The sequence below is a fragment of the Pongo abelii genome, chromosome 12 (assembly GCF_028885655.2).
Source record: "Pongo abelii isolate AG06213 chromosome 12, NHGRI_mPonAbe1-v2.0_pri, whole genome shotgun sequence".
In the NCBI taxonomy this organism is placed as follows: Eukaryota; Metazoa; Chordata; class Mammalia; order Primates; family Hominidae; genus Pongo; species Pongo abelii.
This window is the reverse complement of record NC_071997.2, coordinates 46,653,919-46,677,719: the sequence shown is the minus strand read 5'-3', so window position 1 is coordinate 46,677,719 and position 23,801 is coordinate 46,653,919. Positions and strand designations below refer to the sequence as shown.

The following is a 23,801-nucleotide window of genomic DNA, read 5'->3' as shown; positions in this document are numbered from 1 at the left end:
ATTCTCCTGCCTCAGCCTCCCAAGTAGCTGAGATTACAGGCATGCGCAACCATGCCCGGCTAATTTTTTGTGTTTTTAGTAGAGACGGGGTTTCCGTGTTGGCCAGACTGGTCTCAAACTCCTGATCACAAATGATCCGCCTGTCTCGCCCTCCCAAAGTGCTGGAGTTATAGGTGTGAGCCACCGCACCCGGCTGGGGTATCTATGGTTCTTGGCACAAAATCAGCAAGTTCAACTTGCCAATTGATCAGAATTTTTGTTTTGGGATGAAAGAATCCAATTTCTGGAGCTCGGAAGCCACACAGTCCAGAGGACCTGGGGGTGAGGGTGAGTCAGGGTGGCTGCAGCCTTGCCAGGCCTCACGGCCTCTGGTCCAAGCTGACACAGGCTCACTCACACCCTGCTCTTGGCCCCTGGGCATGCCTTCTCAGATGGGACCTCTTTTTGGCTACTGCATTCTCCCTGCTATTTAGCTCTCTAGCCTCTGACATCCCACCACCACTTCGTTACCCAAGAGAATGAACTAAGGTCTCGCAAAGCAAAGTAACTTGCCTAGGATCACAGAGGCAGGGTAAGAACCAGACTGAAGACTGTCCATGCTAGCCTGGTGCTTTTCACACAACCCTGCAGTGGCCCTGGGCTCACCAGCCAAACATGCAGTGCAATGTGCCTACGAAGAAATAAGCCAGGCTTGGTACAGTTGTGAAAGGCTGTCCTCTCTTGCTCAGTGAGCATATGTCACTTGAAGCTGCCTGGCAGTGCTTTATTAGGGCATCTGAAGAAATACTGGCTTAAATGGAGCTGCATCCCAAGCCCATTGCCACAACCTTCTCCCTGTTGGGAATGTGAGACTGAACTGAACCCCCGGATGAAAGTGATCCTGAGGCATGGCACTGTGCCACCTCCCTATTGGGTTCATGGCAGTCCCTGCAAGCCTGGCTGGGACTCCTCAGTCATGCAAAGCAGCTCTGGCCCCTCCAAGGCTGTCCAATTGTCATCTGTGTGCTACTCCACCCCCAGCATGGGGATGAACCCAGGTGAATAGGTGGGTGACAGTGAGAATCAGCTCAGGGCAGGCAGTGCAGGAAAAGAGCTGGGAAAGCACTTGTCTCCTTTATTGAACATCTGCAGGGGGCACCTCTGCACTGACCAGGCAGCCAGAGAAGCAAGCAGGCAGGGGGTGGGGAGCAGGGGAGCATGGGGCAGGAAGACGCCCACCCTCATTTCCAGTCCTTGAAAAATTGCTTGAAGATGGGACTCTCACGGCCCTGAGGCAGAATCTCCACCTGCAGGGACAGCGGGGGAGAAGTCTGGTTCACAAAGTTGCCACCTCTGCCTCTGCCCAGGAGGACAGGAGGGGGCCAGAGCCAGGGAGGAAGGTGTGGGTGCCTGGCCTGAATCCATGTGCAGTCCAGGCTGGGAAAGCTCCCCTGGGTGAGCCATGAGATGAGAACCAAGATTTCAGGGACACAGACTGAGGCAATAGACTGCTTCAAGGGCGTGGGTGCACAGTTCAATAAACGCCACCAACTGTAGCTGAGCCCTGTCAGCTCCCCACAGGATGACTTGTGGACACTGTGCTGCAGCGGGAGGGGTGGCACCAGCTAGGGACAATGGCCCAGAGGAGGAGTACCCAGTTCTCTTGGCGCCCAGGAGAGTGCTGCCCAACATCCTCTTTGAAAATAATAAGTATTTTGACATTTTGAAGGATTGAGATGGGCTTTCCCACAGGATGGGTCTAAGAGGGAGGCCTGTTGTTCCTGACAGTGCCCGAGGCTCTCCTGCCCTTCCTGGCCAATTTGAGGGGTCAGGGGCCACAGGAAGAGCCCTAGGAGGAGGGCTGGGGGTGTGCGCATCTCCTTACCTGAGTGTTCGGGGCGTACTGCATGCGCGAGATGAAGCCCTCCGCCACCTGCAGGGCTGCCTGCCGCTCCTTCTCATTCGCTTTTCGCCCTGGATCATAGGAAGGAGATTTTTAAAAGGAGCAGGGACCCTCTTTAGCCGCCATCCCATTTTTCTTGAGGAAATTTAAGGGAGTCCACAGAAGAGCCAGCAATTTTTACAATAAATGGACCAGGGGTCCCAAGAATGCTGAGGGGCTCTTTGGAGATGTGGAGTCAGTCCCTTAAGAATTTTCCCAAGCTGGCAGCACCAAGGTAGATGAAAACCCCTCTTCTGCCCAGGTCTGATCATGCAAACCTCTGCTCTGACCTGAGCCCCTGGAATATTTCAGGGAGGGGAACAGGTGTTCACCCTAGCATCAGACTGTGAGGCCACAGGTCTCCTTTTCCCCTAGGACCCCTCACCTCTTGAATTCATCAAGCCTTTTCTGAAAAACTAAATAAGACAAAGCGTACAATTTATTATAGAGGTGACTTACTCCCATAATGCCGGCAGGGCTACACTGGACTAACGGTTATGCTAACTAAGCACTTACGAAAATGAAGACCCCACATAATCCAGTCATTTCTGCTAGCAGTCCTGAGAACTCAAACTGCTTATTCCAGGCTTTTTTATTTTTATTTTTTCTGAGACGCAGTCTCATTCTGTCACCCAGGCTGGAGTGCAGCAGAACCATCACAGCTCACTACAGCCTCAACCTCCCAGGCTCAAGCAATCTGCCCACCTCAGCCTCCCATGTAACTGGGACCACAGGTGCACGCCACCACAGTCAGCTAATTTTTGTGTTTTTTTTGTAGAGAAGTGATATTTTGCCATGTTGCCCAGGCTGCCAGACATTTTTCCAAGGAAATGATGCTGAAACAATGCTGTGATGTGGTTGGCTCTCTAGGCAGGCTATAAAATGCCATGAACTACAATGTACCTGAAATTAATATGCTGGATTCCTTCCTCTGTCAACTGACCAGCTGCCTCCCTACCCATGAGATCCTTCTCTTCCTGGCCTCCCAAGTTTCCTGTTTCTCCTCTGATTTCTCTTTCCATAGTGGTTGGGTTCCTTGCTCCGGTTTACACATGCTTCTGTGGGACTCTGTGAACCCCCACTGCTTGGCATTGGTTCCATGGGATATGTACCCTCTGGCAGGAGAGAAAAGGCAGCCCTGCAGCACACGCCTCTCGCTTTCCACTCTTTTGCTGCTCCCAGCTCCTGCCTTTCACCTCTATCTCTGCTGAGTTTCAGAAGCAATACTATGAAATGCCTGGTAGCAGCTATCTGTAGATACCCACCTACTTGTCTGCCTTCCTGACCAGGCTAGGGGCTGGCATTTTCTCCACCTTGGTTGACCCCACAACTGGGTGTTGAGCAAATGCTATTGCTGAAAATTCTCAGACCCCAGGAAGAGACTTAGAACAAGTTTGTTTCATTTTCAGTCAAACCAAGCAGAACAGGCTCTGCCCAACAGTGTTTCTATTTCCAGAAGATGGAATCTCTTGGAAAAACAAGTTCTACAGGTTCACCACTCACTGCATAAAATGATGTTTAATTTGTCTAAAATTCACTTCTGTCAAACCTTGAGGCAGAATCCCAGGATGAGGGGTCCTAGAAGCCCCAAAGGTCTAAAGCTGGGCTAGGGCAGTGGTTCTCAAAGTGTGGTCCCTGGAACCAGTAGCACAGACATAACCCAGAAACTTGTTAGAGATGCACGTTCTGCCCCACTCCAGACCTAGTGAATCAGAATCTATGGGGGTGGAGCCCAGCCATCTAAACAGGCCGTGGGGTGATTCTGAGGCTTGCTGTAGTTTCAGAGCCATTGTCTAGAATTTAGGAGGTGGGAACAGCAAAGAGAAAATGGCAAGGCAGTGGCTCATGTCTGTAATCCCAGCACTTTGGGAGGCCGAGGCAGGTGGATCACTTGAGGTCAGAGGTTCGAGACCAGCCTGATGGTGAAACCCTATCTCTACTAAAAATACAAAAATTAGCCAGGCGTGGTGGCACGCACCTGTAGTCCCAGCTACTCAGGAGGCTAAGGCAGGAGAATTGCTTGAACCCAGGAGGCGGAGGTTGCAGTGAGCCAAGATCGTGCCACTGCGCTCCAGCCTGGGTAACAGAGCAAGACAAGAAAGAAAAGAAAGAAAAGAGAGAAAGAGAGAAAGAAAGAAAGAAAGAAAAAGAAAGAAAGAAAGAAAAAGAGAAAGAAAGAAAGAAAAGAAAGGAAGAAAGAAAGAAGAAAGAAAGAAAGAAAAAGAAAGAAAGAAAGAAAGGAAAATAGCGAGGCCTATGCCATGTCCTCTAATCCCAGCACTTTGGGAGGTCAAGGTGAAGATCACTGGAGGCTGAGAGTTTGATACCATCCTGGGCAACATAGAGAGAACCCATCTCTACCTTAAAAAAATTTTTTAAAGAGAGAGAAAATGGCCAGCCAGAAGCATGCAGGCTTCCTGAGGCTGTCTTTTACAAGCAGCTAGACAGGCTGAGTCCTGCAAAGGGAAGCCTGCCCGGGTCAGAGCAGCTACAGGCATCTCAGGCTGTTACAGAGGAGCCACGTACCCTTCCAGATATAGATCTTGCCACAGAGCCCGTTGTCCAGCACGAAGCAGTCATCAGATATCAACAGTTCAAGGGCAAAGGGGCTGGAGTCAGCCACCTTGGTCAGGTTCATCTGTCCAGTGGCATCAGAGACCTGGGGAGGAGGGACAGTGCCTGATCTCACCCCCCACACACCAGCCCTCACCTCAGCCTGAGGAGGGGGAGGCTGGTCCTCCCTAGGTCCCTCCCATTGTGCCCCGCTGCCCACCGCCCAGGTCCCAGGAGCAGACAAGAGAGTGAAGACCTGAAAAGCAAATTCCAGGCAGCCCCACTCCCTCCCGTCACCCCAATCCCTGCAGCACAGGGGCCCCGAACCCATTTGGAAATTAGGTGGATTCCAAATTACAAAGAAACGCACAGAATTCAAGAAAGAAAAGCTCAGCATTGGCTTCAAGCCTTCACCAAGCATAGGCTGGAAGTGAGGTGCACTCATCTCCTCAGGAGGGCCTGCCTTCCGCCCACTCCCCATCCTCGTCTCACTCCCAGCCCTGTATAACTCCCCACCTCCCACCCCGGTTCCAGCCCTACCTTCCCCCTGCCTTCTCCCCTCCACTCTGCTTGCATGCAGCTGTGCTGTGCAGACTCCCACCCTCCCTGCTGCCGGGTCCCAGGGCAGGCTTGGGGGGCCCACCTTATACAGAGCTGCGGCCTGGGCATTTGCCTTGTCAGCTGTGAGGTCTTCCTCCGGGTTGCCCTCCTTCAGAGCAGGCTTGGGGCCCAGGACCTGCAGGTGCCGGGGCAGGCCAGGTTTATAGGGACCCCTGCCCTGGAACTTCCCAGCCCGTCATGCCCAGGGCCACCGCTTCTGCTGGGGCAAACTGCACCCTGCACTAGGGCACCCAGCAGAGGTGAGGTGAGTGAGGGCTGAGTCCAGCCCATCCCACCAGCCAGGCTGCTCAGCCTCAAGGACGAGCATCTACCCAGAGGGGCACCCTGTGAGCTGGCCACAGCCCTAGGCAGTATGCCAGATGGCCCCTGCCACCCTCCACCGGGCCACCCTCAGCCCTCAGCTCATCACTACCTCTCTTGGCCACTTTCAACCAGAGGCTCCCAGCCACCCACTCCAATGTCCCCCAACCTGGATCATCTCAGCAGGCTCCTCCCCATCAGTGACAATCTCCACCTGGGCCTTGCCCTGTCGCTCACTGTCCCGGATGGCCAGGGCCAGGTCCCTCGCCTTGTTGCGTTCCAGGATGTTGGACTTTCCACCACACCAGGCGAAGATGTTCTGCAGGGAAGCAGGAAAGTCCGGGTCAGAGCCAGATGCCTGTGTCCTGCTCCCCAGCTCAGAGAAGGGCCCACAGCTCTCCCTCTCTCCTCTCTGAACTGTCCCTGAGGCAGGACAACCAGGAAGGCAGAGCACAGCACAGAGGCCTCTCTGAAAATGCCCACGACCACCCTCTGCAACTGTTTCTCTGCCCACCTGCCATCTGTCTTCCTTTCTTTTTTTTCGAGACAGGGTCTCACTCTGTCATCCAGGCTGGAGTGCAAAGACGCAATCATGGCTCACTGCAGCCTCGATGTCACGGGCTCAAGCAATCCTTGCACCTTAGCTTCTAAGCAGCTGGGACTATAAGCACGTGCCACCGTGCCTGGCTAATTTCTTAATTTTTTGTAGAAATGGGATCCCACTATGTTGCCCAGGCTGGTTACAAACCGCTGGGATCAAGCCTCTTTCTTTTTCTTTTTTTTTTTTTTTGAGATGGAGTTTCGCTCTTGTTGCCCAGGCTGGAGTGCAATGGTACAATCTCAGCTCACCGCAACCTCCACCTCCTGGGTTCAAGAGATCCTCCTGCCTCAGCCTGCCGAGTAGCTGGGATTACAGGCATGCGCCACCATGCCCAGCTAATTTTATATTTTTAGTAGAAATGGGGTTTCTCCATGTTGGCCAGGCTGGTCTCAAACTCCCGACCTCAGGTGATCTGCCCACCTCGGCCTCCCAAAGTGCTGGGATTACAGGCGTGAACCGCCGCACCCGGCGCCTCTTTATTTTTCTTCCCATCACATATCTCCTATGTTTAAACGTCTCTTACCACCTATCTCCACCTACTAGAAAGTGAGCTTCATTAGGACATGAAGGTTTTGTTTGGCTTTGCTCACTGCTGTGGGTCCACTGCTAAAACAGAGCCCAGCATGGATTTAGGCACAAAATAAATATTGACTGACTGAGTGAAGGACTGGATGGGTGAATGGCTGAATGGCTCCTTGAGCGCAGCATCTCACATTTCTATCCACCGCCCTGCCGGGCAGAGCCCATCACCTCTCCTTTTCTGGTAATGGCGAGGTCTGTTCACCTGTCCCCTTCCTTGTCTCAGCACGTGTAGTCCTCCTCACCAAGAGCTCCTGGATTGATCTCCCTGCCCCAAATCTTCAGCACCACAAGATGCAGCCCATACTCCTCAGCCAGCCAATCTCCTCATGACCTAGGGCTCACCTTCCACCTTGCTTAGCAATTTCCCTCCCCCTGCTCCTGTCCCCCAGCCCGGGTCCCAGTCTCACTAGACCCCTGGTGTGTGCATGTCTGCACCCTTCCCCACTTTGGTGGCTCAGCTCACCTTCTCCCTTTGCCTGGAGTGGCATCTCCCCTCCTATAGGTCTAGTCCAACGTCACCTTCCTGGGACAACTGGCTTCGGCTCAGGCTAGAGGGCCCCTCCCTGCCCTAAGCCCCCCCCAGCACATGGCAGCTGTCCCGCTTAAAGCCCTCATCACATCCTGCCTCAGGTTATGGCAAGTGACCGGCCCATCTTGGCTGCCTCCCCAGAGCGAGCTTTCATGGTCCCTGTGCTGGCTCAGAGAGGGCATCATAGATTCACTGAATGAAGAGATAAATGGCTGAATTAATGAATGGCCTGGCAGGCAGTGAACTCAGAGGCTTCCAAGAGAAGAGAAAAAGCTCCAGAGCATCAGAGGCAATGTCTAGATGGCAGAAGGAGGCTGGCATCAGTCCTTACAAATATAGGGACATTCTCCAATGGTCAGAGTGATCTGACTTGGAATGGGCTTACGGCTTCTCAGCTTCTCTCCCTCTTTCCTGGCCTCCTGCCCCTCCGTCCTTGTAAAGGATGGTACCAATATGGAGTGCTCAGTCTGGCCAGCCTACCCACCTGGCCCAGGTCCAGGATGAAGCAGTCCCCAGTGTTGAAGCTGTCCCAGTTCAGTGCCCGCTCGGTGGCACGGATGTTCTTCTTCCCCTTCACCTGGTAGAGTTTCTTGATGGCAGCTGGGGCTCCTGTGGAGGTCTTGTGAAATGCTGACTCCACACCACCTTCCTGCAGCCCAGACGGCCCACCTGAGTGGACTGACAGGAGACCCAGACCCCTCTGCACCCCATCCCACTGGGAGACGGGCAGAAAGGTGGGGACCCAGCCCCAAAGGCACCTGGGTCTTCTGCAGGGTAAGAACCAGCCAGAAGCAGGGCTGGCTCTGAGAGAAGCTGCAGGGTGGGGGTGCCTGGAGGTGGGCTCTGACCTGGTACTTGAGGCCTCGTGGGAAGTAGCTCATGAAGAGGTCAGACTCATTGCCCTGCACCTCGCGGTGCTGCACAGGCCGCTCTCCCAGCAGCGTGTTGAGGTGCACAGCCAGGACGGCACAGGCCCCCTGCTCATCCCGGGATGACTGCTGGCCTGGGACAAGTGGGAGAGGGCAGAGCAAGGCCCTTGTGATCCATGCCAGCCCCCTCCCTCCCCTTCCTGGGCCCAACCTTCCCCCAACCAGATCCCCTTACCTATCCACAGGTGCAGATGGGAAACCTCTTCTGGGCCATTGTGCAGCACTAGGTAGGAGTCCCCCGAGAAGAAGATGCCCTGGTTCTCTCGCACCACGGGCACCGGCTTCAGCTTCTCCACCCGCCACACATGCAGGCCTGGATCCTGCACTGAGCCTGGGAATGGAGAGCCACTGCGAGAAGAGAGAGGGTTGACAGCAGCCTGGACCCACTCACCCAAGCACAGCCCTGGGCAGGCCTGGCGACTGCAGTCTGGGGATGAGAAGAGCAGTGGGGAGGGGCAGCCCTTGGAGGTGAAGAAGGGGAAGTTGTGAAAGGAGATAGGGCATGCAACTTACCTCTGGGGAATGGCTGTGTACATGCTGTCTTCAGATCTGGAAAGAAAGAAGAAGCCATTATTATTACAAATGCTGCAAAAAGGACCTCTCACGTGGGGCTGGAAAGCCCCTTTCCAGTGGCCAAGTACTTTCATATTCATCAACTACTCCATCTCCAGGAGCCCTAGTTCCATTATGCAGACAAAGAAAATGAGTCTCAGAAATTCTAAGTCCAAGGCCACACAGCTAGTGAGTGGTTCATGGAAATAAGGTCTCTGACCCCTGGGCCAGGGTCTTCCCTCTGCTGAGATCTCACGGAAATTAAAATAAGAGCAGAAATTAACAGAAAACAGAAACAAGAGAGAAGAGCAATGAATTTTTTTTTTTTTTTGAGACTGAGTCTCACTCTGTTGCCCAGGCTGGAGTGCAGTGGTGCGATCTTGCCTCACTGCAACCTCCGCCTGCTGGGTTCAAGTAATCCTCCGGTCTCAGCCTCCCAAGCAGCTGGGATTACAGGCAACACCATCACGCCCGGCTAATTTTTGTATTTTTAGTAGAGATGGGGTTTTGCCATGTTGCCCAGGCTGGTGTTGAACTCCTGACCTCAAGTGATTTGCCCACGTCAGCCTCCCAAAGTGCTGAGATTATAGGCATGAGCCACCTTGCCGGGCCTCAAGTTGGCTTTTTTTTTTTGGAGACAGAGTCTCACTCTGTCACTCAGGCTGGAGTGCAGTGGCATGATCTCAGCTCACTGCAACCTCTGCCTCATGAGTTCAAGTGATTCTTGTGCCTCAGCTTCCCAAGTAGCTGGGATTGCAGGCCCACACCACCACACCTGGCTAATTTTTGCATTTTTAGTAGAGACGGGGTTTCACCATGTTGGCCAGGCTGGTCTTAAACTCCTGACCTCAGGTGATTCACGCGCCTCAGCCTCCCAAAGTGCTGGGATTACAGGCGTGAGCCACTGTGCCTGGCAAGTTGTTTTTTTAAACCAATAAAATTGATAAATCTTTAGACAAACTGATTAACAGAAAGAGAAAACACAAATATCAATACAGAAATGAGAGATGTGAGATCACCACAGATTTTACAGATATTAAAAGGATAAAGGGAATATTATAAAAACTTTATTCCAATATATTCAACCACTTATATAAAATTGGCAAATTCCTTCAAAGACACAAATTATGAAAGCTCATTCGAGAAGACACAGACTATCTGAACAGTGGCCATATCTATTAAAGAAAATAAATTTGTAGTAAAAAACTCATTCTCCCCCAAAAAACCCAAGTCCAGATGGCTTCACTGGTAATTTCTACCAAAAAGTTAAAAAGGACATAATACCAATTGTACACAAAATCTTCAGAAAAAGAGATGACAGAAAACTTCTCAATTCATCCTATGCTGCCACCATTCTCCTGATAACAAAACCAGATAAATATATTATACAAAAAGAAAATTACAGATCAATATCTCTCAGGAACATACACATATAAAAATTAACACAATTTGGCTGGGCACAGTGGCTCACGCCTGTAATCCCAGCACTTTGGGAGGCCAAGGTGGGTGGATCATGAGGTCAGGAGTTCAAGACCAGCCTGGCCAACATGGTGAAACCCTATCTCTACTAAAAATACAAAAATTTGCCGGGTGTGGTGGCACGCGCCTATAGTCCCAGCTACTTAGGAGGCTGAGGCAGGAAAATCGCTTGAACCCAGGAAGCAGAGGCTGCAGTGAGCTGAGCCCATGCCATTGTACTCCAGCCTGGGTGACAGAGTGAGACTCTATCACAAAAAAAAAAAAAAAAAAAAAAAAATTAACAAAATTTTAGCAAATGAAATCAAATAATATATAAAAAATAAACCATGATGACCAAATGAGGTTTATCCCAGGAATGCAAGGTTGGTTTAATATCTAAAAATCAGGGTGACAATAGCTAATAATAATGCAGTGTATATTTCAAGATAGCCAGAAGAGAGGATTTGAATGTTATCATCACAAAGATATGATAAATGTTTAAAGTGATGGATATGCTAATTACCTTGATTTGATCATTATACAATGTATACACATACATTGTATATGTACAATGAAACATCACACTGCATGTGCTAAGTATGTACAATTATTATCTGTCAATTATAAATTTAAAATAAATTTAAAAAGCCGCTCACAACACACACACACACACAAAAAAAACCACCAAAATTTGAAAATCAGTGCTATCCACCCTATTAACAAACATGTATGTGTAAACACCTCAACAGATGCAGAAACAGCATTTAGCAAAATTCTACATTCATTTCTAGTTTAAAATTTTTTCAAGCCTGGGCAATATAAGGAGACCACAACCCTACAAAAATTTTAAAAATCAGCCAAGGCCAGGCACAGTGGCTCACACCTGTAATTCCAGCACGTTGGGAGGCTGAGGTGGGCGGATCACGAGGTCAGGAGTTCAAGACCAGCCTGGCCAACATGGTGAAACCCCGTCTCTACTAAAATACAAAAATTAGCTGGGCGTGGTGGCGTGCGTCTGTAATCCCAGCTACTTGGGAGGCTGAGGCAGGAGAATTGCTTGAACCCAGGAGGCAGAGGTTGCAGTGAGTCGAGATTGTGCCACTGCACTCCAGCCTGGGTGACAGAGCGAGACTCTGTCTCAAAAAATAAAAATAAAAATCAGCCAAATGTGGTAGTGCAAGCCTGTAATTCCAGATCCCAGCTACTCAGGAGGCTGAGGAGGGAGTATCGCTTGAGCCCAGGAGATAGAGGGTGCAGTAAGCCAAGATCATGCCACTGAACTGCAACCTGGATGACAGAGTGAGACCCCCTCTCAAAAAAAAAAAAAAAAAAAAAAAAAATTTTTTTTTTACTCACAAACTAGGAATAGAAAGAAACTTCCTTAACCTGTTAAAAAGGCATCTATTAAAATACAACAAACAAACAAAAACCCTTCACCTAACATTATACTTAATGGCTGCTCTAATTCTAAACTCCCTCCCTGAGAAATTTCACACACTCCTAGGCATCAGCTATCAATTCTGTATGCCCAGCTTCCCTCAAATGCCAGAATGATGAACACTTTTTCTGGACAAAAGTCATTCAAGGGAAAAAATGCTAAACGCAAGTATTTTTTAAAAAGATATTATCTTTTTAAAAAATTCAGAAAATGCAACAGCTATGGCTCCACTCACTGTCGCTTTCATGGGTTCCCATCACTAGAGGATTTCTTTTTTTGGCTCAAATGCAGAGATCACAGAGCCAGCATGCACTTCGTACATAATACAATTCATGCTGTGCATCCATTCGGACAGAGTTTGTGTTAGATGAGCCCCAGTGGCACAGGGTAAGGGCTGGGGGAATTGGAGGGTAAAAATGCAAGTTGGCACCATTAGGAGATTCTTGGGGGCTGGGGCAGCAGGATCAGGAAGTGCAACATTTGGCAGGAGCCAGGGAAGTCAGGGGTAGGGGGAAGGCAGATGACAGAGCAGAAGGTATCAAGTCTGAGTAGGAAACAAAGAGGGACAGGTCAAGGGCAGTGATAATGGATGTGAAATGCTGTGTGAATTATGACTTTCCTTTTCCTTTCCCAACCTACAAAATAGTGGAAGGCATATTTTGACACCACGATTCCGGAAGAGGAGATGCAGAGAGCAGAGGTTTGCGGAGGGAAACTTTAACGTTTCTCCATCCCACAGAGGATCACATGCTGTGCCCACATCCCCTGCAACAGGCAGCCCAGCCTATGACTCAGGCCTGAGCTGGTGAAGTGGCTGCCCCAAGCTCAAGCCATCAGGGAGCGCTCAAGAATGAGACATGGAGTGCGCCAATTGTCAGCTTTACTGTTTTTTATTCTGTGTTTAACTCAAAATCAGGCAGCTCACATGCCAGAGAGCCACATCAGGGTTTGGATGAAAGGGGTTTGGCAGGCCGGGTGCGGTGGCTCACGCCTGTAATCCTAGCACTTTGGGAGGCCGAGGTGGGCGGATCACTTGAGGTCAGGAGTTCGAGACCAGCCTGGTCAACATGGTGAAACCCCGTCTCTACTAAAAGCACAAAAATTATCCGGAAATCACTTGAACCTGGGAGGCGGAGGTTGCAGTGAGCCAAGATCCGTGCCACTGCACTCCAGCCTGGGCAATGGAGTGAGACTCGGTCTCAAAAAAAAAAAAAAAAGAAAAAGAAAAGAAAGGAGTTTGGCTGCCCATTAGAATGACCTTGGGACCTTATTAAAATGTCAGTACTGACAAAGATTCTTTGCTTGGCCAAACTTTAACTAGGCTTCTGAACCCCCCGTAGGCCCATCTGTGTGCTTGTAAAATCCGATTTCAGCAAAAGAACCCTGCTAAGGCCATTTACCCAGAACCCCCTACCCTTGATATCTGGTCAATCTGATAATCGTGGATATCTGATTGGGTTCCTCATCTGCCTGCCCCCGTCGCCCCTGTGATGTCCGATCACTCTGGCCGGTATTCAGCAAGAATCCTGTTAGGGGCCGGGCACAGTGGCTCACGCCTATAATCCCAGCACTTTGGGAGGCCAAGGCGGACAGATCACCTGAGGTCGGGAGTTCGAGACCAGCCTGACCAACATGGAGAAACCCCATCTCTACTAAAAATACAAAATTAGCTGGGCGTCGTGGCGCATGCCTGTAATCCCAGCTACTCGGGAGGCTGAGGCAGGAGAATCACTTGAACCCGGAAGGCAGAGGTTGCAGTGAGCTGAGATCATGCCATTGCACTCCAACCTGGGCAACAAGAGTGAAACTCTGTCTCAAAAAAAAAAAAAAAAAAGGAATCCTGTTAGGTCAGTCTAGCCAGAATCTCTTTACCCTTGATGTTTCCTCTTAGTAATTTTCTTTTTTTGTTTTTGAGACAGAATTCCACTCTGCTGCTCAGGCTGGAGCGCAGTGGCACAGTCTCAGCTCATTGCAACCTCTGCCTCCTGAGTTGAAGCAATTCTCCTGCCTCAGCCTCCTGTGTAGTGGGATTAGAGGCGTGCACCACCACATCTGGCTAATTTTTTGTACTTTTAGTAGAGGTGAGGTTTCACCATGTCAGCCAGGCTGGTCTTGAACTCCTGACCTCCAGTGATTGCCCACCTTGGCCTCCCAAAGTGCTAGGATTACAGGCGTGAGGCACTGCGCCTGGGCCATATTTTTTTTCTTTAACAGTGCCCAAGCCCCTGGTCTGGGGATTCTGATTCCACAGGTCTGGAGTGGGGCTTGATCACCCATATTTTGAACATATGTTCGAAGTGATGGTAGTACTGCCAGTGAATTCTGTCCAGAACAGTGTTAAATGCTCGCCTGCACATTAGAATCATTTGGGGGCTTTTGAAAAACCCCAATGCCAGCCAGGCATGGTGGCTCATGCCTGTAATCCCAGCACATTGGGAGACTGAGGTGGGTGGAATGCTTGAGCTCAGGAGTTCAAGACCAGCCTGGGCAACATGGTGAAACCCTGTCTCTACAAAATATACAAAAATTAGCTGGGTGTGGTGGCGCACACCTGTCATCCTAGCTACTTGGGACACTGCAGCACAAGAATTGCTTGAACCTGAGAGGTGGAGATTGCAGTAAGCTGAGATCACACCACTGCACTCCAGCCTGGGTGACAGAGTGAGACTCTGTCTCAAAAAAAAAAAAAAAAAGTAATTTACAGAAAAATAAGAACGAAAAACCCCAGTGTCTAGCTTCCATATTGGACTCATTAAAACCAGACTCTCTGGGTGGAGCCTGGATGTCAGTGTTTGAGAAGCTCCAGATGACTCTAATGCTTGGTCAGGGTTGAAACTCCTGCTGCCTCATTAGATCTCTGTCCCGAGACCTTTTGTTCCAGTCTCTCCTGGGGAAGGGTCCACCCTGACCTCTGGCGTTTCATTCTTTCCCCTATCCCAGCCCTCTGTCCAAGCCCACAGCTCCTTGAGCTTCCTCAGCGTCCACGTTCACCCTTACATCCATTAAAGCCCCCTCATCCTAGGCTGGGCACAGTGGCTCACGCCTGTAATCCCAGCACTTTGGAAGGCTGAGGCGGGTGAATCACCTGAGGTTAGGAGTTCAAGACCAGCCTGGCCAACATGGTAAAACTCCGTCTCTGCTAAAAATACAAAATTAGCCAGGCATGGTGGTGCATGCCTGTAGTCCCAGCTACTTAGAAGGCTGAGGCAGGAGAACTGCTGGAACCCGGGAGGCAGAGGTTGCAGTGAGCCGAGATGGCACCACTGCACTCTAGCCTGGGCAACAGAGCAAGACTCCGTCTCACAAAAAAAATAAAAATAAAAAATAAAAAAAGCCCCCTTATCCTTCCAGGCCCGTATCAAGCCCCAGCTGTCTAAGGAAACTTCCAGGACATTCAGTGGCCTCCGCCTTCTCTGGGAGTTCTCCCAGCCCTCTCCCCTGGGAGCACATACTTTAGCCTGTTTCATAGCATAACCTGGCTGCTTCATATCTCAACTGGAGCAAGGACACACCTGATGCCTCTGTTCCTCAAGCAGCCCAGGAAAGAGTCTATTCAATTCCACTCCAGGTCTGTGCTGGGGGCTTGGCACTGGGGGTGACATGCACAGAGACAAAGAATAGCCCATGTTTGATGGTTTAGCTGCAGGCTGCAGTGAACAAGGGAGCCATCATACCCAGTGAAACCGCAGACAAACTTCCTCTAAGTGGGGAATGTCACAGAATCACAGATGTCAGCGCATTAGAAAGTGCTAAAGTTGAAGAGGGGAGCTGGGGCGGGGGGAGGAATAAAAGAAAAAAAAGAAAGCGCTAAAGTTCTTATCTAGTCCTGCTCTGCCTGCACCGCCCTACACATACCCATACACGCATAGTGCAGAAATCTCTTCTATAGCATCTCTTACCATCCTCTTCTTGAAGGCTTCCAGTGATGGGAAACTCACCACCTTACCAAACAGCCTCTTCTACACCTCTTAAAGCCTTTACTTTCCCCACTCTGCCATAGTGTGGTGAGTTATGGACCTGCCCACCTCCACTACTACACTATAGGGTCCTGCAGGGCAGGAAGTGTATTTTGCCTCTGGATCTAGCTGGAACCTCATGCAGGTGCTCAAAGAATGCATTTGATTAACTGGACCTGCTGGCTCCAATTATTAGACTGGGGTGGCACCTAAGGGATAGCCCAGGATTTCAAAAGGCTGGGACAGGCTGGAGCAGCCCCAGGAGGCAGAGAGCAGGGGCTAGGGGTCCCAGACTGCCATGGGGCTGGGGGTGGAGAGGAGGCAAGTCCTGCTGGCTGTCCCATGGTCCTGACTTAGGCTGTCTTTGAGGACACACTGGGGGACCTCGGAGAAGAGGTCACCGTTACACACACCTTTAAGGAAAGACTTGACAGCCATCAGAGGGACAAAAATCCTGCCGGGGTCCAGTGGTACCTTTGCCTTCCTCAGACCCTGATTCCACTGACCCCCAATAGGTCTCTTCCCTTCACAGTCCCTGCTTGCCCCAGATGTGAAATGAAGCAGCACCTCCACTTCTCCTGGTGGAGGTAGGTGCCTACCCTTGAAACCAAACCGAATCTCCCAGCCTGGTACATGGCATTCTCAGAATCTGGGTCCAGAGGCCTCATTTGGGGATTCCAAATGGTTTTTCCCCTGATACCAAATAGGTCTCCTACCCTTCCCCAGGGTCCACCACTTCCTCCCTCCCCACCTCCTACCTCAGACAGGCCACCTAGACCCTCAGCCAAGGTCTTCCAGAGTTTGCAAAATAATCAAATGTGCCACTTGCATTTGAATTCAAATGGCTAGGACTGCCTTGCCCCCTCCCCAAGCCACTCCCACCCAAATAGCATCACACCACAGTCCTGTCTTGGGGACAGGCAGTTTCTAATCTGATTTCACCTCCAGTCTGGCTGAGGGCCTTCAGGAGCAGTGTGGTGGCCTCTGTCAGGAGGTCTGGCACAGCTGGGACAAGCCCTGACCCAAGAGTTCCTCCATGTGCAGCATGGGCACAGCCCACCCATCCTCCCGGCCAGCTTGGCAGCTGCCATCAGATCAGGTGCCTGGAGCCTGGCATAAGGCTGGCAGGACAGCAGGCTGGGGGAACTCCACCCTGGCACAAAGTGGTATCCAGAAACGTGGGTCTCTGTTCCCAGGCCACCACAGCCAGCCCTCGCCTGCCCACCCAGGAGGGTACCAGCCAGCCGTGCTGGCAGCCACCCTGCCACCTTCCCCTTTCAACACTCCTACTTTCCTTTCTTTCTCCTACTTCTGCTTCGTAGGTTCGTCTTCCTTCCAGTCTGCCCCAGCCAGCTTCTCACTTCCCTCTTACTTCTCTGGCTGCCCCACCCACCAGCCCCACCCCTGAGCTCCTTCCCCAGCCGGTGTGGAGGCGATGTCCCCCGACAGGGAGGGGCAGGCAGTTCTGGGAGGCCAGCAGGCCTGAAGCAGAAGAGCAGTCACTTGGGTGGGCAGTGGGTATGCCAGGCCATCTCCTCAGAGGGGCCCACAGGGAGGCTGGAGGTCCACACAGCCCCACCACAGTGGCCTCAGCCCGCTGCAGGTCACAGCCAAGGCAAATCAGGGAGGGCATCTCTGAGTCTGAGACCAGCAAGGAAAGCCATGTTCTTCATTCAGGGCCTGGGGCAGGCGCTGCACAGCCCCCACTGCTGCTGGGTTAGTCACATTTCCTGGGCAGGGTCACTGGCTCCACATCACTTTTTCCTCCTCCCTCAGCTTGTCTTTCTCTTTGCCCCGAATGCAAGTATTTGATTTTTTTTAAGATCAGTTTTTTGGTTTGTTTTTTTTTTTCCTGAGACAGGGCTCACTGTCACACAAGCTGGAGTGCAGTGGTGTGATCACAGCTAACTGCAGCCTTGAACTCCTGGGCTCAAGCGATCCTCCTGCCTCGGCCTCCTGAGCAGCTGACACCACAGGCCTGCACCAACACGCCCGACTAATTTTTTTATTTTTTCTGGAGACAGAGTCTTGCTACTCAGGCTGGTCTAGAACTCCTGAGCTGAAGCAATCCTCCCACTTCAGCCTCCCAAAGTGCTGGGATTACAGGTGTGGGCTACTGCACCTGGCTAAGCTCAGTTCTCAGGGAATGGCTGAGGCCATAAAGCATTCTTTGCTATCTTCCGCATGCCATGCTGATGCTTCTCGGGTCTCTACCCTTTGGTCTGCTTCTCATTCACCAGATGTTTATCATCGTGACTTCTGGGCCCTGGGCCCTCTGAGAGACAGCCCATCCTGGGTTGACCCAGGGCAACTATCCTTCCTACATCACAGTCACTAGACCCTAGAGCATGTCTCCTCCAACTCGCTGGCTTTCTGGAGGACACCGAGGTCCTGAGAGCACAAGAGACTGCCCACAAACACACACGGAGCAGAAGCCCCTGCAAGGGAGGCTCCCATTCCCTTCTGAATCCCTGGGGGAAGGATGAGCAGACTCGGTATGAGGCTCCAGGAGAAAGTGAGCACCCAGTTATGCAGCCACACAAGCGTGGCTCCTCTGCCCAGAACCTGGCCGGCCTGTCCTGGAAAGGTATTGGTCAGCAGGCTGGCTTGAGACAAGGCTTCAGGTTCAGGGTCAAGGCCTGGGGACCCTGGAGCAAAATCTGGAACAAGTCTTCCTAATTAGCAGACCTTCAAACAAAACCTCATTATTTGACTGCGTGGGAAAAGTCTGGAGAAAATACAGTACTGGATGGGCTGGGCATGGTGGCTGTCTCCGGTAATCCCAGCACTTTGGGAGACTGAGGCAGGCAGATTACCTGAGGTCAGGAGTTCAAGACCAGACTGGCCAACATGGTGAAACCCTGTCTCTACTACAAATACAAAAATTAGCCTGGCATGGTCATGGGTACCTGTAATCCTAGCTACTGGAGCGACTGAGGCAGAAGAATCACTTGAACCCAGGAGGCAGAGGATGCAGAGAGCCGAGATGGCGCACTGCACTCCAGCCTGGGAGACAAAGCAAGACTCCATCTCAAAAAAAAAAAAAAAAAAAAAACAATACTGGATGAATGTTTCTCATTGAAACGAAACTGATAAAATTTCACTAGAGCAAGACGGGAAGTTAAATGTTCTCCCCAAAGAACATGGCCTGTAGCTAGCATCCAAGTGTCTCCATGGCCAAACTGCCAGCCTTAAAAATAGGGTAATATGGGCCGGGCGCGGTGGCTCACGCCTGTAATCCCAGCACTTTGGGAGGCCAAGGCAGATGGATCACGAGGTCGGGAGTTCCAGACCAGCCTGGCCAGCATGGTTAAACCCCCATCTCTACTAAAGATACAAAAAATTAGCCGGGGGTGGTGGCACACGCCTGTAATCTCAGCTATTCAGGAGGCTGAGGCAGGAGAATCGCTTGAACCCGGGAGGTGGAGGTTGCAGCGAGCCAAGATTGCGCCATTGCACTCCAGCCTGGGTGACTGGGCAAGACTCAGTCTCAAAAAATAATAATAATAACAATAATAATAGGGTAGCTTGGTGGAGGGTGGGAGGAGGGAGAGAGTCAGGAAAATAACTAATGAGTACTAGGCTTAATACCGGGGAGACAAAATAATCTGTACAACAAAGCCCCATGACACGAGTTTACCTATGTAACAAACACGTACATGTACCCCTGAACTTAAAAGTTTAAAAAAGAAAAAAAAGGATAGTCTGGGTTAGAATCCCAGTAGGGCCTAGTCCCCACAAAACCAGAGGCTGGGCGGTTAACCTGGTAGAGTGAGAAGAGCTAGACAATTTGGCTCCTTACTAGCTGTGCAAGTGACTTAACCTCCTGGAGCCTCCCTGTGCCCCAATCTGTAACACGTGCATACAGTTAAATGTGAAGATGAAATGAGATCCTATGATTAATGAGCAAATAATACATGTTCGATAAACCCAGACTTCCTTCTCTTCCCTTTAGTTTGCAATGTGCCAGCAGCACGGGAGGTAGTAATGTGCCTGGCCCCTCCCCTAGCTCCCGGTTTCTCCACAGGAGGAAAGAAAGTTAAACCACAGAGCACTCTCCTATTTCCATCCCCAGCCCCAGCGCTGGAAAGCTTCATAGATTTTGGTCACAACAGCGCATACCTTGGGTGGCTCTTAAGTTCTGGACTCTGTGACCCACGGAGGGGACAAGGATCAATGGGAATCACTGTTCCTCACACTCAGCCTCTCTAGGCTAAAGCCTCTCCCATCACCACAGGAAAAAAGGGGAGAGGTTTACACATTAACAGCGAAACAATTGGCTGGGCGCAGAGGCTCACGCCTGTAATCCCAACCCTCTGGGAGGCCGTGGTGGGTGGATCACCTGAGGTCAGAAGTTCGAGACCAGCCTGACCAACGTGGCGAAACCCCATCTCTACTAATAATACAAAAATTAGCTGGGCGTGGTGGCGGGCGCCTATAATCTCAGCTACTCGGGAGGCTGAGGCAGGAGAATCGCTTGAACCCGGGAGGCGGAGGTTGCAGTGAGCCACTGCACTCCAGCCTGGGCAGTAAAAGCAAAACTCCGTCTCAAAAAACAAACAACAGCAGCGAAACAAAAGGGCGGGTCGCTCAGCCTAGGACTCTCGGGAGCGGCTACGAACTCAATGCACATGCTAATGAGTTATCTGGTAACGACGCTCTAGAACTAGTTTTTTTACCAGACGCACAGTGTTCCTACCCTTGTGGTCTCCCCTGAGCACTACTGCTTAGTTTGTCCCAAATGAAGTAAAATAAAGCATTTCTTTAGCACGGACCCACCATCTCCCGCCTCTTCCTACAGGAAGCCAGGAGACGGCGCGCCCCTAAGAGCGGCCCCCGGCTGTGGGAGAAGAGGAGGGAGCGGAGCGCCTTCGAACCGGCTAAGCCCGTTCGACCCCTACAGGGGGAGCCCAGGTCCCCGGCGACCGGACCCCGAAGCGCGCTACTTGCCTGCCAACGCCTTGCTCCGAGGCTCTGGGCGCTGTCTCAGCCGCCCCCCGCCCCCTGGAGGTGCGCGGCCAGGAGCCGCCCCCAGTGAGTCAGAGGGAGGGGCCCGGCCGCTCTGAGCTGGCGGGGCGCCCCTATGGGAAGCTGGGGCGCCCGAAAGGGTCCTAGAATTGGGGGTGGGAAGGAGGGTATAGGGGAAGCTAAGGACAAGCTTACTATGCTGTAAACTTTGGAGAGAATTGCAGTGTTCACTTCCATTCAATCATTAGGCCCCCGGCCTCAATCACCCTGTGAACAGCTACTGTTCTGTGAGAGCCTACTATGTGCTTGGTGCGTCCTCACATCTACTATCATTATTCCTGCTGGAAACATGAAGTCTTGGGGAGGCTCTGAAAGGGTAAGTAACTTGTCCAGAGTGTCACACTGCTAGTTCAGTAGCAGAACTAGGATTTTTTTTTTTTTTTTTTGAGACAGGGTCTCACTCTGTCGCAGGACCTGGAGTGCGGTGGTGTGATCACAGGTCACTACAGCCTCAACCTCCCAGGCTCAAGCAATCCTCCAGCCTCAGTCTCCTGAGTAGCTGGGACTGCAGGCATGTGCCACCACGCCCAGCTAACTTTTTTTTTTTTTTTTTGGAGAGACTGTGTCTCACTCTGTTGCCCAGGCTGGTCTCAAACTCCTGGGCTCCAGCGATCCTCCCGCTTTGGCCTCCCAAAGTGCTGGCATTATAGGCATGAGCCACCACACCCAACTGCTGAACCAGGATTCTAACCCAGGCTGATCTGACCTGCAACACCTGACCCTTCTCTTCTTTATTTAGAGGAAAACAGGCCAGCAAGTGTCTGCACCAGGAAGCCAGGCCTTCTGGAAATGTGTTGGACAGCAATGGGTCCACACTTCCGCCTTGGCTCCTGAATGTGGCATAGCCAACCCATGAGAGATGTCAGTTGACAAAGAGCATGAGGATCAGGCCATGGCCTTGTGACACAGTGGTAAGATCCTTTTGTGGGAGGCAGCTTCGAAAATCCCAACCAGAATGAGTTTCTCTGAAGCCCACGGGTGGGGCCTGGGATAAGGAAACAATTTTTCTATCTGGGTGACCTCAGACTAGCACACTCCAGCAAGGAGTCCTCAGAAACCACCTCCCGCTGCCTACTATCTGCCTTCCTTTTGCCAACTCTGCTCACTCTGCAGACTCAGCTTAAATATCCCTCCTCTGAAACTCCCTCTGCAGTGCTCCCCAGGTATTCTGGACATCAAGCCACTGGGCCACCTGCATCTACACCCCCATGGGAACACTTCTCAGGCACACCCGATAGCAAAAGTGGATTTGGATCCATGGGCAACCTGGCCTGCTTTCAGACAACTAGGCCTCTCCAAGGTTGTGCCCAGGCATAGTCCTCCCAGAGCATTCAGTTTTTGTTTTGTTTTGTTTAGGTCAAATTTATAGTGAAATGCACAAATCATGTGTACATTTAAATCAGTTTTGACAGATGCAACACCCATGTAACCCACATCCCTACCAAGATATAAAACACTTCTATCACACCAGAAAGTTCCCTCCCCACCATGTGCTTCCTCCACCACAATGTTAGCACCTCTAGCCAGGGACCGTGTCAAGTCATCCTTGCAACCCCAGCACCCTGCATAGCACCCAGCAGGTAATACGCACTCAAAAAAATTTTTACTGAATGCATTAACAGATTAGACAGCAAAACCCCCACATTCTAATACTGCCCAGATTCTGTTGCCTTGGGATAATCCCTTAAGACTTCCTAGCCACAGACTCCTCATCTGTGAAACGAGAACAGAAGCCCCAGTCCTCCTACCTTGGAAGGTTGTGAGGATTCAATGAGAGGCTGCTTTTTTTCTTTTTTCTTTTAAGAGACAGGGTCTCGCTCTGTCACCTAGGCTCTGGAGTGCAGTGGTATGATCATAGCTCACTGCAGCCTTGAACTCCTGAGCTCAAGTGATCCTCCTGCCTCGGCCTCCCAAAGTGCTGGGATTACAGGAGTGAGCCACTGTGCCCAACCAGGAGGATCTGCAAAAAGAATGAAGTCCTGGACAATGCAAGGTATCATCGCCATTATTAATAAACTCCTACTTCTAGGATGAACATCTGGCTGAAGAAACCCAGGAGAGAGAAGCACTGGACACTGGCTTCTGGGCTTGGCTGCTTGGGCTCTGGCCAAGGTCTGGGGATGTCCAGGACAATCAGTTTTCTGCTTCTGTGTCCATAAACTCGGGGTATGGACTCATTTCCAGTGCTGAGAAGTTCTGAAATTGCAAAAGATTCTTCCTAGCAAGTTCCCGACCTGTCTTCTAACTACCCTGCCATGTGGCCCTCTCTGGGCCTCAGTTTCCCATCTGTGAATGAAAGCACTAGACTCGAAGGGTCCCTTCTGGCTCTTCTAACTCCAACCCAGAGGCACAGCTCAGGCTGAGCAGTTGCATTTCCTCATCACGGGGGACTGACAGGGATGTTTTGCAATGCTTAATTCCAACATCAAAATTCCCCCAAATATTCTTTTTTTTTTTTTTTCTTTTTTTCAGACAGAGTCTCACTCTTGTCGCCCAAGCTGGAGTGCAATGGCACAATCTCAGCTCACTGCAACCTTCCCCTCCCCGGTTCAAGTGATTCTCCTGCCTCAGCCTCCCAAATAGCTGGGACTACAGGCGCACGCCACTATGCTGGCTAATTTTTTTGTATTTTTAGTAGAGACAGGGTTTCATCATTTTGGCCAGGCTAGTCTCGAACTCCTGACCTCAGGTGATCCGCCTGCCTCGGACTCCCAAAGTGTTAGGATTACAGGTGTGAGCCACCTCACCGGCCCTAAATATTCATTTGAAGACATTGATTCAGGATGCTTCTAGCCATTAAATTTGATTTGCAAATGAATTTTTCTGGATCACTTCACAGGCCCTGGGGAATGGCCAGGGGACTGGGTGGCCATATTTTCCGAATAAAGCTCAAAACCAAAACTTTGGTTTTGCCTTTTCTTAAATCACTGCTAGGTGCTCAGGGGCAACCAGAACAGTGACATGCTGGAATTCCTTGTGACTTCTTGGGAAAGTGGGACTGTCCAGTACAGCATGAGTGGCCTGGGGAGGGCACCAGGTGCCTGGGATGGGGGGACTAGTCCCCCAGAAGACAGGTTTACCCCTGTACAGCCAGCGTCACACTGGGTACTCAACACCATAACAGCTAGCACTATTGCTTGCTGCCACTATATGCCAGGTGCTATCCTTGATATGATTTTCTCCTTTAATCCTCGCATTTACTCTCTAACATGGATCCTCTTATTATCCTCCTTTGACAGATGAGGAAACAGAGATAAAGAGAGATAAAGTAGGTCAAAATCACTTGTTTTAGGTCCCACTTAGTAAGCGGCAGAGGATAGGTGGGAGCCATGT

The 23,801-nt window shown here is 51.0% G+C and overlaps 1 protein-coding gene and 1 long non-coding RNA gene across 10 annotated transcripts; one reads left to right on the top strand and one right to left on the bottom strand.

Moving 5' to 3' along the window:
- Positions 1-1,094: 1,094 nt before the first annotated feature.
- Positions 1,095-20,504, bottom strand: CAPG (capping actin protein, gelsolin like). Of its 9 annotated transcripts, none has more exons than XM_054547971.2 (11): positions 16,750-17,110; positions 14,997-15,073; positions 8,550-8,585; positions 8,212-8,384; positions 7,956-8,110; positions 7,592-7,756; positions 5,565-5,714; positions 5,118-5,210; positions 4,448-4,580; positions 1,865-1,953; positions 1,095-1,286 (listed from the first exon to the last, which is right to left on the bottom strand). In XM_054547971.2, the coding sequence occupies exons 3-11, from the start codon at positions 8,570-8,572 to the stop codon at positions 1,221-1,223; spliced, it is 1,047 nt and encodes a 348-aa protein (XP_054403946.1). In that variant the 5' UTR covers positions 8,573-8,585; positions 14,997-15,073; positions 16,750-17,110; the 3' UTR covers positions 1,095-1,220. The 9 variants fall into 9 exon arrangements, with proteins under 9 accessions (XP_054403946.1, XP_063569648.1, XP_063569647.1 ...); XM_063713578.1 differs by lacking the exon at positions 14,997-15,073 and adding an exon at positions 15,159-15,252 and having other exon boundaries at positions 16,750-16,813; XM_063713577.1 differs by having other exon boundaries at positions 16,731-16,810.
- Positions 20,471-23,369, top strand: LOC103889806 (uncharacterized). Its single transcript, XR_654165.4, has 3 exons — positions 20,471-20,784; positions 21,208-21,379; positions 22,498-23,369. It is a non-coding gene; the product is annotated as an uncharacterized LOC103889806 (long non-coding RNA).
- Positions 23,370-23,801: the final 432 nt, after the last annotated feature.

Bases quoted from the DNA above. Each gene is read 5' to 3' on its own strand.
- CAPG (XM_002811830.5), bottom strand. From the start codon at position 8,572: ATGTACACAGCCATTCCCCAGAG. The intron at 8,385-8,549 runs GTAAGTTGCATG...CTCTTCTCGCAG, and splicing joins TACACAGCCATTCCCCAGAG to TGGCTCTCCATTCCCAGGCT. The intron at 4,581-5,117 runs GTGGGCCCCCCA...CCTCCTCCCCAG, and splicing joins AGGCCGCAGCTCTGTATAAG to GTCTCTGATGCCACTGGACA.